Source organism: Cucurbita moschata, unplaced genomic scaffold (genome assembly GCF_002738365.1).
Source record: "Cucurbita moschata cultivar Rifu unplaced genomic scaffold, Cmos_1.0 Cmo_Scf00018, whole genome shotgun sequence".
NCBI classification, from domain to species: domain Eukaryota; kingdom Viridiplantae; phylum Streptophyta; class Magnoliopsida; order Cucurbitales; family Cucurbitaceae; genus Cucurbita; species Cucurbita moschata.
The window spans coordinates 1,478,284-1,494,034 of NW_019268534.1; the positions used below are offsets into that span (position 1 = coordinate 1,478,284).

Consider the following 15,751-nt stretch of genomic DNA (forward strand, 5'->3'; position numbering starts at 1 on the left):
TGAAAATTTTTATACGTTGAGTTGGTTCATGAGTTACTCTGAAATAAAATTAAGTTCAACGCATTTAAATTTTTTTTGTTAATTTTAAGTGATAATTTTTTTATTACAATAGAGCTATATATACACATTTATTTTTATTTTTATTCAATTTCATATATATATATTTATATTCTCTAATCACTAGAATAATTTTTAACTATTTATTTTATAACCTAATTTTTAAAAATGTATATTCGAATAAGCTTTTAATTAAATGTTTGAAAACAAATAATTTAGATGTTTTGAAACTAATATTTTACTTTTATTAAAAATAAAAATTTGAATAAACTAATAATCCAACCCGACCCAAAAAATTTATGGTTAAATTGAGTTAGGTTCATTATTTAATAAATATTATTTAATAATTGAATTGAGTAAAAAAAAAATTAAATTATTCAAATTAATATTTAAATATAAAATAAAAAAATATAATAGAAATGTTGAAATTAATATTTCATATATTAGATATATTAAATATAAAAGAAAAAAAATATAATTATTGTGCATACATTAAATTTTAAAACAATTAGGGTATATTAGAACATATATATTTGAATTATACATCCATACAAAATTATGATTTAAATAAAATTTTATATTTTAATAAATTAGATATTCAAATATATCTCACCTTTTGGTAGAACCAAATATGTATAATGCACTTTCTTCTCAAAATGAGAATTCTTTTTAGAACTCTATTTGATCACATTTTTCGACTCTAACATGAGATGTGTATATTAACACGTGTTTATCTAATAAAAGCAACAACCTCGAGTACAAATGATAATGCTAGCAGAAAATACCAATGAATAATATCGAAGTTAGTCAATTTTCTTCCTGTAATTTATGCATCAGCTGAGATAAACGCTTATTGTCTTATTTCAAAAGAAAAAAAAAGGAGAGTTCTTACTCTAAGTGGGAATTCTTTTTAAATTTGAGGAAGGGCCGAAGAAAACATCATCCAAATTCAAAGGGTAGTTGAAGTTGTTCTTAGAAAGAAAAGATATAATAATGGTGGTGTGTCTAATGTCACAATCGCACTTTTAATGGCAGCAGCCTTGCGATTGTGTGACACTCACTTTCCACCGACAAGTGAGCTAAGCCAATTCGTTACTGCATCGCCTACGGCTAAGCGACGTATGCTCGAGCCTCTGGCCTCGATTTTAAGAGAAGATTTTAGAAAACGAGGGTAGAGAGAGATTTTCGAAAGAGATGTTATATAAGCAAGCAAGAGAGAAATAACAACGGCTCACAATATATAACCTTAGATAGGGAGAAGTTGACAACTAGTTGTATCCCCCAATAATACATTCTGGGACATTTCATGTCTAACTTAGACATGATATTTCTGAAACGTCATACTTCCTAGAAATACAAAAGTAAAACACTAGAATATGAAAAGACATAAGGGCATTTCATGTCTAACGGGCCTAGATATGATATTTCTGAAACGTCATTCTTCTTAGAAATACAAAAGTAAAACACTAGAATATGAAAAGACATACAAGGTTGGGCTTGTCATGGGATGGCCATGGGCAACACGCTTTGGACGAGCATGATTGTGACATCTAACGCCAAAGCTTCAAACTAAAACAACACCTTCCATGGTAGTAATAGCTTTCCCTCGCAACAGAACTCTCTTTTTCTGCTCGTCTAGATGGATATTCAATATTCCACTTCTAGGTGATGCCTACCCATAAACAAAGAACAAAAGAACATTTAACTGAACTGAACTGCCTAGAGAGAGAGAGAGAGAGAGAGAGTACCATATAAGCCACAAAATCAGATTTTCCCAACTTTTTGGCCCAATAGACTGCCAAGGAGCAATGTGCACTACCACATACAGGGTCCTGAACATGCAACACAGGCATAATAAGACGTAATCTATAAAGAGTTTCGTAATCCAACCCACTTCTAAGCCGCCAAACAACTTGGAAAACATCATTATTTGCATTTCAGATTCCAAGACTTCAATTTTGCGCATAATAAGAGAGGATTAGCATAAGCTAATGCATGTATTTCCTTCACAATTTCTACACTCAAACCATTATAACATCAGGGAAGATTGAAGATTTAATACCTCGTTGATCCCATATTTGGGGCAGAAGAATCGGCTATAAAAATCAAACTTTGAATCACCAAGAGGTGCTCCAGTTATGATTACCCCAGTTCCGGGACACTTTCGTATCTCATCAAAGTTAGGTTCAAAATCTATTACTTCTTTTTCTGAAGGAAGAACAACCTGCAAAATATTGCAATATTGCATAATTTAAATGGTTCAAGTTAAATAGAGTTGATAGCAGAAAATCAAGGACAATCGAAAATCAAACCAATTGAAGGGCTTACCAAGATATTATCCAAATTCTTTGAGACAGTCATCCTTATGTCAATCATAGAAGCAACATTCAACGCTTGGGAGACTGAAGAAACATCAGCAGAATCGACTTCAATCGACGAGATTGCTGGAAAATCCAATTCAATAAAGTAACTCTCGTGTGCTTCACCGTTATGGACATTGGAAACCCCATTTGGCTTGACCTCCGGAACCCTTTTAGCAGTTAGTTTTCCTGAAAGCGTTGAAAACTCAATGATGTCTGAATTTACTAAACCAGTTGAGAAGAGTGTGTGTGCAGCCGCCAATGTTGCATGACCACAGAGGTTAACCTGGAAAAAGATGTCTAATCAACAAGATTTACAGCAACAAAAGAATAATATTACCTTCATTCAACTATGCAGACCAAAAAAAAAAAAAAAAAACACCATGAACAAAACAAAGAGTAAAGCAATTAGTATTTGCTGCGTGATAAAATAGAAACTAATGCTACTTGATAAGATAATGGCCGCATCCCATCAATTTTTGTATAATTCAACAAAAGGAGAGATAGATTATACAATAAGGAAAGAATTTAAGAATATAAGATTTGTTAAATTACAAGTTTAATCATAAACTTTTAGAGTTATGTTTATTTAGTCTTTGTACAAAGTTTCTGAACTTACAAGGGTTTAGGCCATTACTAACTCCATCAGTTATCTAATAGGTTTAAGCAATTGGTCACATGAACAACAAAATTCAGACAGAGAACCAATCAAATAAAAGTAAAAGTTCAAGGGGCCTATCAAAATCCTCCTACAGTATAAAGACTAAATGAATGGAACTTCAAATGTTAAAAAAATCTACAATACAGGGATTAGATTCACAAACCTCATCAAACTTATAATTGAAGCTGCCAATTTTTTCCCCCATTCTTATCCCTTTGAATTAGATATGATCTTCATCACAAAGCAATTACTTGGTAAATAAATAAATATATGATTGCTGCTACAAATAGCAATTCAAATCAGTTTTCAGTTCTAGATGTATTTTTCTCTAAATTTCACAATACTCGAAGCGTCAAGGTCAATTTCCATCTAAAACGAAAGTAGCAGACGCAATTTTTTGTTTCATAACTTCAATCAAACAAAATCAGAGCAATTGTTCAAAACAGTCGACATTGAAACGAAAGGGGAAAAGGAAAACCTCAGTAACAGGAGTGAACCATCTGAGGCCAAACTTGGGCGGCTTGAGCGAACCATCGGTTTCTTCTTCCTCGTTTATGCGAACCAAATAACTCGTCTCTGAGATATTGAACTCAGCGGCCAAATCCTGCAGCCATTTATCATCTTTTTCTTCCTCTAATAGACAAACAGCCGCCGGATTTCCCTTGAAGGGAGTGTCAGTGAACGCATCGACCTGTTTGATTACAAAAACGAAAATCAGTTCCGAATTAGAATCCAAATAAGAGAAAGAGATAGTTAAGGTGAAATACCACGAAGTACTTGACAGGTTCCTTCGGCATTGTGGAGGAAGGGAGAGAAGAAGAGTGAGAACTGTGACTGTTGCAGAGAGAAGAGTTAATGAAGGCGAAGACGAACGAGGAAGAAAGTCGAGAGCCGCCTCCTCCATTCCGTCACTGCTTACGAAATTTTAAAAAACACACAACTTTTTATTTTGGTCAATTCTCATTTGAATTATTTATTTTGGTCGTTTTTTTATTATTTAAAAAGTGATACTTATTCAGTTAAAATAACCGTGCATTCCTATTATTCGTAAATATCGAATATTCTTAATTTTTATAATAATTTTAAAAATAGGACAGACTCTCAGGTGGAAATGAACTATATTTGTTAACCCAAGATCCAACCACAAAGTTAACTCAAGACCTAACCACAAATTTTTATAATAATTTTAAAAATAGGACCGACTCGGGTTGAAAGTGAACCATATTTTATAGATGGGCTAAATTAACCCAAGATCCAACCACAAAGTTAATTCAAGACCTAACCACAAAGTTCGAGCTTATGAACTAAACCAATTTTTCTGTTGTACACAAATTTTGAACCATATTTTATAGATTGGCCAAGTTAACTCAAGACCCAACCACAGAGTTAACCCAAGACCTAACCACAAAGTTTGAGCTTGCGAACTAAACCAATTTTTTTTTGTTGTACAAAAAAAAAAAAATCAATCCCAACTCGAACCGTGTTGGGTTAGAGAGTCTAGATCCAACCATAAAGTGAGCCTATGAACTAAACCAATTTTTCTGTTGTACAAAAATTCCACAAAAAATAAAGAAAAAAAAATCTAATTCAACTCAATCCATACGTTTTGAGTTAGATGGTCCAGATTGTTTAGATCGTTTAGATCATTGGATCATACGAGTACCACTCGATAAACATATATTTTTGTAGGACAAAGTTCAAAGTGGAGGAATATTCTTGAGCATTTCAAAGTTTAGAAGTAAAAAATACATAAAAATTCAAAGCTTAAGAACATTATTGAGATTCATTCCAACGTTCAAAGATATTTTGGTATAATTTATTCACATGCTTTTGCAAGCATGTTCAAAAAGAGTACTAAATGTCATTTTGTGCAGAACTTTATGATTAAAAATTCATCTCATCTACATTAATTCGATCAATCCACAATCTTTCATCACAAGAACAATTCATCATTTGCCCACAATTTCAGCCACATTTATCGATCAACGCCATAATAATACTCGGTCGAACCTGATCGAACTAAGAGAAGGAAGGCAGTTTTTGAATAGGAAACAAGGTATTTATCTATTCAAATGATACTCATGGTACAATTGGTGCCAAAAGAATGAGTGTCCAGCAGCAGGATTTGAGCAACTCTACACTACCTACACTCTAAATATACCTTTGATGTTATGGTAACGAGCATTAATTTATAGCTATCGAGTTTCTTTACCTAATGAATCGAAATTACCATGTTCCTTCTTTGGACATTTTTAGAAAATGGGTCAGAGTAATATTTGGGATCTCGACCAAGGCCTTCTTCTTCCTTGTTACCCGAGTCATCTTCGTAGAGCTGCCGTTCTTCAACTCGGGAACCGTCACAGAGTCCAAATTGTAGAACTACCAAGAAAACAATTTGCATGATGTCAAAATGATTCAGCCAAATATTAAGCTTATTCAGACTAAATGTACAAAATAGTACAACGACTTGGAGGACTCCAACCTCTGACCTCTTTTAGTCGAGAGTGTTGTCTCAGAGTACATAGGGACAAGTTTTAAGATTTATTATTAGTAGGACCTAAATTAAGATATTTGAAAGTAACGAGACTAAAATGAAATGAAACTCAGAGTACATAGACTAAAATGGTATTTCAACCTATCAAAATTTCGAGATTAATATGTCCTTTAACGTACAGATGTAAATAAGAGCAGTTTGTGTAAATTTGAACGGCTTTTATTTTTTCGGATAAGTTACGGTGAATCAGGTTGTACGAACTATGAAGTAGATCTCATGGTTGATCATGCTTATTTCCTTAAACTTAAACCCGGAGGAAATACCTCACAAACTCCATGTAGCAATAATCTGCGGAATGGGTCTCGAACCCGCAACGTTAGGACATCTTCTTTACTACTGTCCAAAACGAATGATCTTATGCTATTCTGAAAAACAAAAATGCAAGAAACTTATTACCAAATTATAAGTTAACTTGATCGATGCCTTGCTAGTTGCCACTCTTCAACAAACATTCAGATTCGCGATCAAGTAAAAACAATGTTTTAAAGATGGAGAAAAAGCTTAACCTACCATATTAATCACCCAGTAAATGCAGGGTAAAAAAAAAAAAAAAAAAAAAAAAAACTTGAGACTTTTTCTACACATACATACCTCAAAAGCTTCGACAAGCTCTGGAAGAAAGCTACGGCGAAGTGCTTCTCTCGTTTGACACTCAATTCTGCGCCAGGCATTCAAGAAAGCCACTTTGTCTGCATCAATATGACCCTTTCTCTTAATGGATGAGTTCTCCAAGACTCCAATGAACTTAGCCTAACAAGAAACTTACATAATTGGATTATGTTCTTAGATTAGGCATCTGCTTTACCGTTCTTTAATTTCCGAAACATTCAGCTGTACTGAGGATCACAAAAATCAAAAGGGTAACATTAAAGTGAAAAGTAGAAAGACCTCTTTATCCATGTCAATACTCCTAAACTTGTCCCAGTCTCCTGCATTAGTCGTGGAGAATGTTGTGGGCCGTACATTGTCACCTGCAAAGTAACCTCAAACCATGATGAATCCTTTCACCAGGGTGAGGAATTTCTAGGCTCGAGTAAAGGGATCGATAAAAGTTAGCATAGACGAGATGAGAAGATATAGCCCTTCCCTCAAGGAATTAATAGTAAAGCCACTAGATATGACTTGGCAAATGCAACACTTATATTATTAAACCATTCAAAATAGCTACTACTTCTAACAGGTGCTAAGTTTAGTAACTGATAAATTGGAAGTTTACTGAGAACTCCTAGGGTTTATATATCATAGTCTAGATCACTATATGCATAATAATATCTTCAATGTTCATAAAGTATACGTGTACGGTAGGATTTTTTGTCTCTTGTAATTATGTTTTATAGGATTTGTGTTTTGGTACGCATTTCATCATATCAATGATATGTTTTCTAATTCCTATTAAAAAAGGTGTTAGAAAGGTTTTGATGGTCTTTCGAGAGAGGAGGGGTTTTTGAATTCTCTTGCCTTAACGAGTTGCGAAGAATTATAAAGCTTCCCCTCGCTCCCAAGGATGCCGAAATTAAAGACCATCCAGAAAATTTATCTCTTACATCTCCCTCCTTTCCCTAAGTAAGCCTTCCTCGCCTAAGTCTTCAGCCCCCCAACCAACTAATTACAAAATCAATCTCGACTCTCTTTCCTCATGTGCCTTCTCTCGTATAGATTCCCTAGGGGGCTATCAAAAGAACAGCTACTTTGATGCCTTACCTCAAATCCTAAAGCATAACATAACAAAGGTGATGAACAAAAGAAGGCTCTACCTTCTGAAACATCTAGCATTTATATTATTCAGAAATAACTCTAATCACAGCTTGCATAGTTACGAAAAAGGACATTGTCTTTATACGTATCACACCCCAAGGTGGTGGAGCAAACAAGCCTCTAATTTCTTCAGCATTCAAACGAGGAACAAGCTCCATCAAAAGACGATCATTTAACCATCTACGAGTCTTCCTATTAGTAACCTGAAAAGAGTAAGGAAAAAAAGTTAGAAGTAAACAAAAAAAGCGAGTTGCCGTGGACAAAGACTAGCAAAAATTAAATAGGAAACTACAGTATTTATTTATCATTGGGGGGAAAAGTTAGTTTTCTTAAACAGGAGCATTTTAATAAGCTTTTGGGAGGTGATAATAATATGAACACCAGCAAATAATACAAACGATATGCACTTTTTTACCTCATATAATAAGAGAGTTGTCACTGGTATCACTAGGCAGCACATTTAAGCGTCGAGATGAATAGTTTCGATGGAATTCCAACCTCAAATTAGAGAACAGAAAACAACTACTTGACAACTTTGCCACACGAAGACGACTCCAAATAAAACTGAAAAGGTGACCATTGAGAAAATGACCAGGAGAGGTTACTAGTTTTCCCTTAAGATGGAGCCAATCACATTAGCATGCAAAACAGAACAAAACAAACACTTAGATTGATATCCATAATATCCCCAATTAAGCAGTGCACTTCTATTTCATCCCAAGCACATTGCAAAAGCATCATGTCGCATTAACAAAGCTATAATCAATACAAGTAAACAGCTCACAGAACAGTCCTGATGGAGATCATTATGGCCTAAGAAGAACAATTGCACCACTTCCAAACACCCTCACCTTCCCTGTCAAGCTCTCCAGAAATTCTATCTTCTTCTCGATTGACATATCCCGAGAATCCATATCACCTGGGAAATTAACTCAATAAGACGACTGAGAGAAATATAAATCCCAAAGAAAATGTCAAAATCATATAACTGAAACAGGAAAAATCATTCCGGGTATAACTAAATCTACATATCGGATCCTTTATCAATAAGCAGATATGATTAACAAAAGAGAAGTACCTTTGAGTGGATCACTGAGAGAGGGAAATGTAAAGCGATTCTCTTGTCGTTTAAGAACATCAGTAGACGCCATGATTGGAGTGGAAAACAGAGAATCTGATCGAAGCTCTACTCGTGCTCCTGCTCCGTGGATGGGATTGAAAATCTTGTTCGGAGACGGAAAGGGAGAATCGGCAAAAGGTGAAGATGAGGAGATCAGAACAGTAGCGCAAAATCGAATCCAAGGCTTCGAAAAGGAGGAACAAACAGAGCGTTAGAAATTGCAAGAGCAACCGAGACAAGGATTCGATACGGGAAGAGTATTCTCTTCCAAATGGGATTGAGAAAGCGTCTTTCTCCGCCGCTCACCGCCACCGAGACTATTCATGAAATGACAACAATACCCTTCTGACGACAATGGCACGCGTGACCCGACCCGACCCGCCTGCTAAAAAAAAACAAGTAAAAACGTTATACTCTGGACCATTAGGATGTTGCTTGTTTAGGCATGCTTATCAGAACATTCTCGACAACATCGATCTAAAATTATCGAGGCCCGATGACTCTTCTACCCTTGCCTACTCATGTGTGCATACCGTCACGAATCCAACTCTACGTCCAAATATCCGATCTATGAGAAGTTGCACAAATCGTCATACTCGATCATGTCATTCGCAATGTTCATCTATGCCACAGCACATACGTGTTGTGGGGTGATTCATTTGGGCTATGGGCCCTTCTAGTGGTGGGCTATGGGCCCTTTTAGTCCGTTCTTGGAAGAATAAGTCCACAAGTCTCAATTTTTTTTTACCTTCGACCTGCCCTAGACCTCATTTTTTTTATCTCGATACGAACCCTACTTTCGGGATTATACTCGAACGCTCTATTTTTCACCGTTGGAATCTGTAATTAACACTATTCCTACCACCATTGCTTCTAATCTTATTGGTGCGTTGAACAGTGCATCTTCCTTAGTTTCATTGTGATACTTATTTCTCGACCCTTAACATAACCTAATGGGTAACACTCATATCACCACCACTCACATATGGTCGTGACATTATTTACCTCGAACAAATTCCTCACCATAATATAATATAATATAATATATATAAATATTTTTAAATGAAACATAATATAACATATCTTTTAAAAGAAAAATGTCATTCAAATCTAGAAATAAACAATATTTTAATTAACTCAAATATTCCATTCAATGTTTTTTATTCCTAAAATTTAAATAATATTTTTTCATTTGAATTTGAAATAAGTGAGATTTGATTTAAAGATATCATATAATATTTTAATATGTATATATAAAATATTAAGTTTTAGCAATTAATAATTAAAATCACCTATTTTAAAATGATTGAGAACCAAATCAAACCGTTTTATGATTTAATTTATTTTTTATTTTTAAACTTTTAAATATCTTATTCCCTTTAAATATTTAAAATTATAAATTTTTTAATTTTTTTAAGTATTTCTTAGTCATCATATCTTTATATCTTCAGAATCGCTATCATTCCGATGTAGTCTCAGTTCATTCATATACTTTTCATTTTTAATATAATTTTTATTAAAATTTTATAAAAAAAATTTAATATTACAATATAGTTTTTAACAATTAAAAAAAAATGTACAACATCGTCTTTAATTTATATTAAACGGAGCTAGATAGACAATCGGGCAGGACTGGAATGGAGAATATAATCCCGTCTCCAACCCCATTTATTTAACGATGAATAATCTAACCTGAAATGAACATAGAAGATACAGTAACACTACGAACGACTCAATATCAAATACCGGAGATAATAGTAGCAAAAAAACGTTCTCCTATACTTCCAAACAAGTCAAGCTCCACATCGGTTTGTAACTTCGGTGCTTTTTGCACGTAAAAGTATTCATAGATAAGAAAGAGGGTAAGACCCTTATCCTTATCATAGGCACCACTCGCATGCCAAGCCTCTTGACTCGTGTTGTAATCATAAACTATGATTAACACTTTATTTGGATAATGATTGATTTGAAAGGCAATGCAATTAAGCTTAATAATTGATATTGCAATCATTTGGCATATGATTTTTTTTCCCTAAGTGATTTAAATGCTCTTAAGCTTGTTTCCTAGATTTGATTGAAAAGGTAATGATAATACTAACGAAAGTAGGTAAGAATCACGATAATATTATACCGAAACCACTCGATTAAGATCTTCATCTCAATCCTTCCCACTTTCGTCGTTTATCTAAAGTTACGGAATCTTCTAGGCTTGATCTACGTAGGGCACGTGTCTTATAACGGTTAGGTAGAGGTTTCTACACCCTTATAAGAAATGTTTCATTCCCCTCTCCAACCAATGCGTGATCTCATAATCCACCTCTCTTAGGGCCTAGCGTCCTCACTGGACACATCGGGTGTCTAACTTTGATATCATTTGTAACAGTTCAAGCTCACCGCTAGCCGATATGGTCCTTTATGGGCTATTCCCTTCTCCATCCAATATGGGATCTTACATGCTTCCTAGGAGTTTCTATGATTGAGTCGCCGGAAAAGAAAATCATCCTACCTTTAAGGTCACTCTCGTTTAAATATGGTATCGGTAAATTCCTATAACCCTTCTTTACTCGGATGTCATGTGCCCTTTCATGATTTTGAATTTTATGCACGTATATAATTAGTTTTTAAAAAATATATATTATAAGAGTTTCGTATCGTTGGTCAAAGACGTCACAGTTGATATCTAGCTTTCATACTGAATAGTTTGATTTCTCTCGGGAAACAATTCTAAGTCGATTTTGATGTTCGAGATGCAATTAGTGCACGCACGATGAACTAAACCGTGCACCGCTTTGTGACAGGCCCGAGAATTTAAAAACCGATTTTTTAGATTAAACGATCCTTGGGGCATGATATAATTTTAGAACTATATATGATTTTTCAATAACTTTATAAGGGAACCATATCTAGAGATATCATGGATCGTGAAAATGATATCTTGGAGAAGGGAATCAAATGGTGTCTTCATATCCCACTTACTACAATGATAATTGGCCATTTATGAACTAAGAAACTCCTAGAATACAAAATGAACTGAATTGAAAAGATCGTCACGTACCGAAAAAAACGTTCGTCTAAAAATATTCAGACACAAATTGTTGTACGTTGAAAGAAATAAAAAATTTCTTCATTTATCACAACGATAGGGTTAAAGATATCTGGTTTCGATTGTTCGGTACGTTTCAAATCATACTGTTATACCTAACCCTAAAAGAATGAAGTGACTTTTACTCATGATCGTTCAATCTCGAGCGTATCGAAACCAAATATAACTTTTATACTTTTAGCTTATAACATTGATCTCTTTCAAATTATTTTCAACGCATTTTCTCGCTTATGTTTTCTAAAAACTCGAGTTCGAGCATACTCCAATATTGTTCATAACATCGAATTTCACATGGCTGACTTCTTCGTTGGATTAGAACAAATGTTGTATGTTGTCCGTTTAGGGCCAGCATCTTCGTTGGCACACCGTCTAGTGTCTGGCTCTGATACCATTTATAACAGCTCAAGCCTACTGCTACCAAATATTTTCCATCTTAACCCGTTACATATGACCGTCAGCTTCACAATTCATACAGTTATAACGAACTTTCGTATTCAAATTCACCACATTTTAAAAATTTACGAACTTATTAAAATCGGTAGTTTGGCAATCACATCAAAGATGGAAAGTGTAAAGCACTTTCATTATGGTTTCAAGTCGATTTTAAAACTCAATATTCCCCAAGTTAGTGAGGCCAAAAAAGTCATATTCTTATGCAAATGGCTACTACCCATATCAAATCAATCATACCAAGAACCTTTAAATTTTTTTAACCCATTTTATTTTTTATTTTCAAAATCAAAACTTTTTTTAAAAATTTTATTGGGTTTTTTTTTTTTATAATTAAAATTAAGTTCTTGAACAAAAAGAATATGATCAAGAGAGAGAGAGAGAGAGAGATCTTGACCCACTTTTGAAGATCATGCTTATAAATGGCATACCCATTGACCCAAATGAGTATCCATTTTGGCTTCAAAACTTTGAAGGGAAATAAAGATTGATATCAAATTTGCCTTCCAAACCATTCATTGCTACTCATTTCTATATTCTCTCAATAAAGGTGAGGCCTTTTGTTCTCTCTCTCTCTCTCTCTCTCTCTCTCTCTCTTGATATTCTTCAATTTTTCTTGTCATATGATTGGCTAATTTTGGTATACTTTGATGATGAAATTATTAGATTTATAAGCATGAATGTGTCCACCATGTTCATGAGCAAAGAGATGATCACTCAACCATTGATAAATCTTCCTCCTAGAAGAATAAATACCAACCCTTTCTTCAATCTCCCAAAGCTCGGAAAAGAGAAGGTGGTGATCGTGATCGGCGCTACTGGCACGGGTAAGTCTCGGTTGTCGATCGACATTGCTACTCGATTTTCGATGGAAGTTATAAACTCTGATAAAATGCAAGTTTACGATGGGCTAGATATAGTTACAAATAAGGTCACGAAGAGAGAACAACGTGGTGTACCGCATCACTTGCTTGGAGTTATTGATCCCTTTTGTGACTTCTCGGCAGCTGACTTCTCTGATATGGCTATGTTATCTTTGGATTCTATTTGTAGCCGTGGTCGGCTCCCGATTATTGCTGGTGGCTCGAATTCTTTTATTGAAACCTTAGTTGACTCGAACTTTCAATCGAGATATGAATGTTGCTTTCTTTGGGTAGATGTGTCAATACCTGTATTGCAATCCTTTGTATCTGATAGGGTAGACAAAATGGTAGCTAAGGGAATGGTTGACGAGGCGGAAAAATTCTTTGATCCCGCTCGAGATTATTCTCGAGGGATCAAAAGGGCAATCGGGGTTCCCGAATTCGACTCCTATTTTCGATGCAAATCGTTCTTAGACGAGAAAACTCGAGAGAAACTCTTACAAGAATCCATATCAAAAGTGAAGGAGCACACGTGCAAGCTAGCATTGAGGCAATTGGGAAAGATCCAACGACTGAGAAATATCAAGGAATGGAACATACACAGACTGGATGCTACAGAGGTTTTTACAAAGCGAGGGAAAGAAGCCGAAGAAGCATGGAACAAGCTCGTCACTGCACGAAGCACAACGATAATCGACCAATTTCTTCATCCGAAGATCGTCACCGTGAAAACCCAGAAGAATTTAGAGTCCCTCCCCGTCCCCAGCGTGCCGCCGAAGAAAAGTGCAGCCATTGCAGCTGCAACTCCTTGAACAAGGAAGCCAAAAAACATTACAAGAAGGAATATATACATTACAAAAACTATAAACAATTTGCAAAGAGTGTATTTATGTATATTTATATTGTATGATATTATAAATATAATATAATGAAATTTTGTTCGATAATGAACGTTTTATTTGTAAGATCGATCTTCTCTACAAAATCCTTTTATCTATAACTCGTATACAAGATCAATGCTCGGGGGAGCCTCTTGACAGAAAAGGTTTAAAGAGAATACTCGGTTCTTTGATGAACGAGAAATGTATTATTTTCAAATTCAACAAGATCGGTCTTTTTCACGAGATCTTTCTAGTTATGACTCGAACACAAGATTAGGGTTTGTGATGAGAGAATTTTTCGTTTTTTTGGAGGAGACATGTCTAATCTACTCGGAATTCTCTTACTTCTTCCGCTCACTTTTAGGTTATCCCTCTAACCTGTTCTCTTACGTCTCTCGTTGTCACATCAGGGTTGAGAAGAACAAAATTTTACTGCTCGAGTAAGATGTTAATATAATATGAATTAGAGAGTTGTAATTAAAAGTTTAATGACCTAATAAAAAGTCGAAAAGTCGAGAAAGTGTATCGTGTAAGAAGATCGAAGATCTTAATAATTTAAAGGGAAAAGTGGATTCTTGGACAAGGAGGAGGATATAGTTGAAGGTTGGCGTGTGTATATGGTGCGTGGCGTGCGGCGGTGCGGGAGGAGGGTTGAGTCAACACCACATGACGCAGCGCGCATGGCTCAGCGACCTGACTTTTTCAAGTGGGCGGCGCTGTTTGCAGTTGACGCTGTCAGTGCTCAAGATTTTTTTTTTTTTTTTTTTTGAGTTAAATATTGTCAAGATACATTTTTTTTTAAAATAATACTTAATGATTTGCTAAAAAGTTTAGTTTCGTTTTCTATATGTTAATTGAAATTCACGAGTCGTTCGAATAGGACAAAGAATCTCCGTTTTGGATAGGGACAGAATTGAGAGAAAATTTTCTTGTCTCCATTCCGATCGACGTTACTTATTTAAATATATTTTATATAAAAATCCCAATTTTATAAACGAATCTCTCCTCGTTCTATTATGAAATTTAACGGAAAAAATTCTTAAAAATAAATATTATATTAAAGAGATGGTTTTTTGTCATGTGACCCAACATCTTAACGTACCTAATCTAAGCTATAAAGGCCGGGTTGGATTTAATTTTTGAAAAATCGAAAATTTGGTTCAATTTGCAAGTTAAAATTTTTTTGTCGAATCAATAACCGAACTCTACCCTACCTTACTTTTAAATTGTTAGGAAAATCAAGAATATTTTACGTTCATATAACAAATGTGTCTTACTTATAAATGTTTGATATTTGAATTTTACTGGTTTCAAATCTTTTTAGGAATTTTAAAACTACCCTTTTAACTTTTTTTATTTTTTTTTTAAAAAAATACTCTTATTAATAATTTTTATTTAAAATTAACATAATTTTTTGTTTTTTTTAGATATTATTGATTTTTCTAAAAAAATTTAAAAATATTTTAAAGACAAATACAAAAATTGAGGGTATGTTTAGTAATTAACCTAATCTGTATTCATAAAAATCAAGCCTCCATTTGCTAACATCATTTACTTTTTTTATTTTTCATAAACATATATTTTGACGTCCATGCCAAATTTTACAAAATAATAATAATAATAATAATAATAATAATAAATAAATAAATAAAATAATAATAAAGAAATGTTTTCAGGAATTTGTGGCTTATTTGACGAATATCATTATACCAAAGCCACTTATATCATGCACAAAATAATGATGATAATTATATATATATATATATATTTATTTATTAATGGGAACTTGTCAACGTCCAACAATCATTGAAAAATCCTTTACGTGTTCAATCAATTAATTTTAGTGCGATTTTTATTATTTATTTTAGTCTCAGTATAATTAATTATCAATTGATTTTAATTGTAGTTATATCAAAGTTATCGTGTCTTATCATCATGAGTAAAGCA

General features: G+C 34.0%; 2 protein-coding genes across 6 annotated transcripts; one reads left to right on the forward strand and one right to left on the reverse strand.

The window, feature by feature from the left end:
• Positions 1-942: 942 nt before the first annotated feature.
• LOC111456018 (uncharacterized isomerase BH0283-like) lies at positions 943-8,808 on the reverse strand. 5 transcript variants are annotated; one of them, XM_023097714.1, is made up of 11 exons: positions 8,466-8,797; positions 8,239-8,306; positions 7,482-7,590; positions 6,521-6,603; positions 6,224-6,382; positions 5,896-5,997; positions 3,557-3,769; positions 2,386-2,703; positions 2,120-2,281; positions 1,806-1,889; positions 1,275-1,729 (listed from the first exon to the last, which is right to left on the reverse strand). In XM_023097714.1, exons 1-11 carry the CDS (start codon positions 8,536-8,538, stop codon positions 1,622-1,624), a joined length of 1,479 nt encoding a protein of 492 aa, XP_022953482.1. In that variant the 5' UTR covers positions 8,539-8,797; the 3' UTR covers positions 1,275-1,621. The 5 variants fall into 5 exon arrangements, 4 of the variants coding, with proteins under 4 accessions (XP_022953480.1, XP_022953482.1, XP_022953479.1 ...); XM_023097712.1 differs by lacking the exons at positions 5,896-5,997; positions 6,224-6,382; positions 6,521-6,603; ... (1 more) ...; positions 8,239-8,306; positions 8,466-8,797 and adding exons at positions 943-1,067; positions 3,846-4,005 and having other exon boundaries at positions 1,611-1,729; XR_002712682.1 differs by lacking the exons at positions 5,896-5,997; positions 6,224-6,382; positions 6,521-6,603; ... (1 more) ...; positions 8,239-8,306; positions 8,466-8,797 and adding an exon at positions 3,846-4,005 and having other exon boundaries at positions 1,273-1,302; positions 1,349-1,729.
• Positions 8,809-12,529: 3,721 nt separating this feature from the next.
• On the forward strand, positions 12,530-13,797 carry LOC111456395 (adenylate isopentenyltransferase 3, chloroplastic-like). The gene is made up of 2 exons (XM_023098237.1): positions 12,530-12,610; positions 12,727-13,797. Exon 2 carries the CDS (start codon positions 12,737-12,739, stop codon positions 13,733-13,735), a length of 999 nt encoding a protein of 332 aa, XP_022954005.1. The 5' UTR covers positions 12,530-12,610; positions 12,727-12,736; the 3' UTR covers positions 13,736-13,797.
• The last annotated feature ends 1,954 nt before the right edge of the window (positions 13,798-15,751 follow it).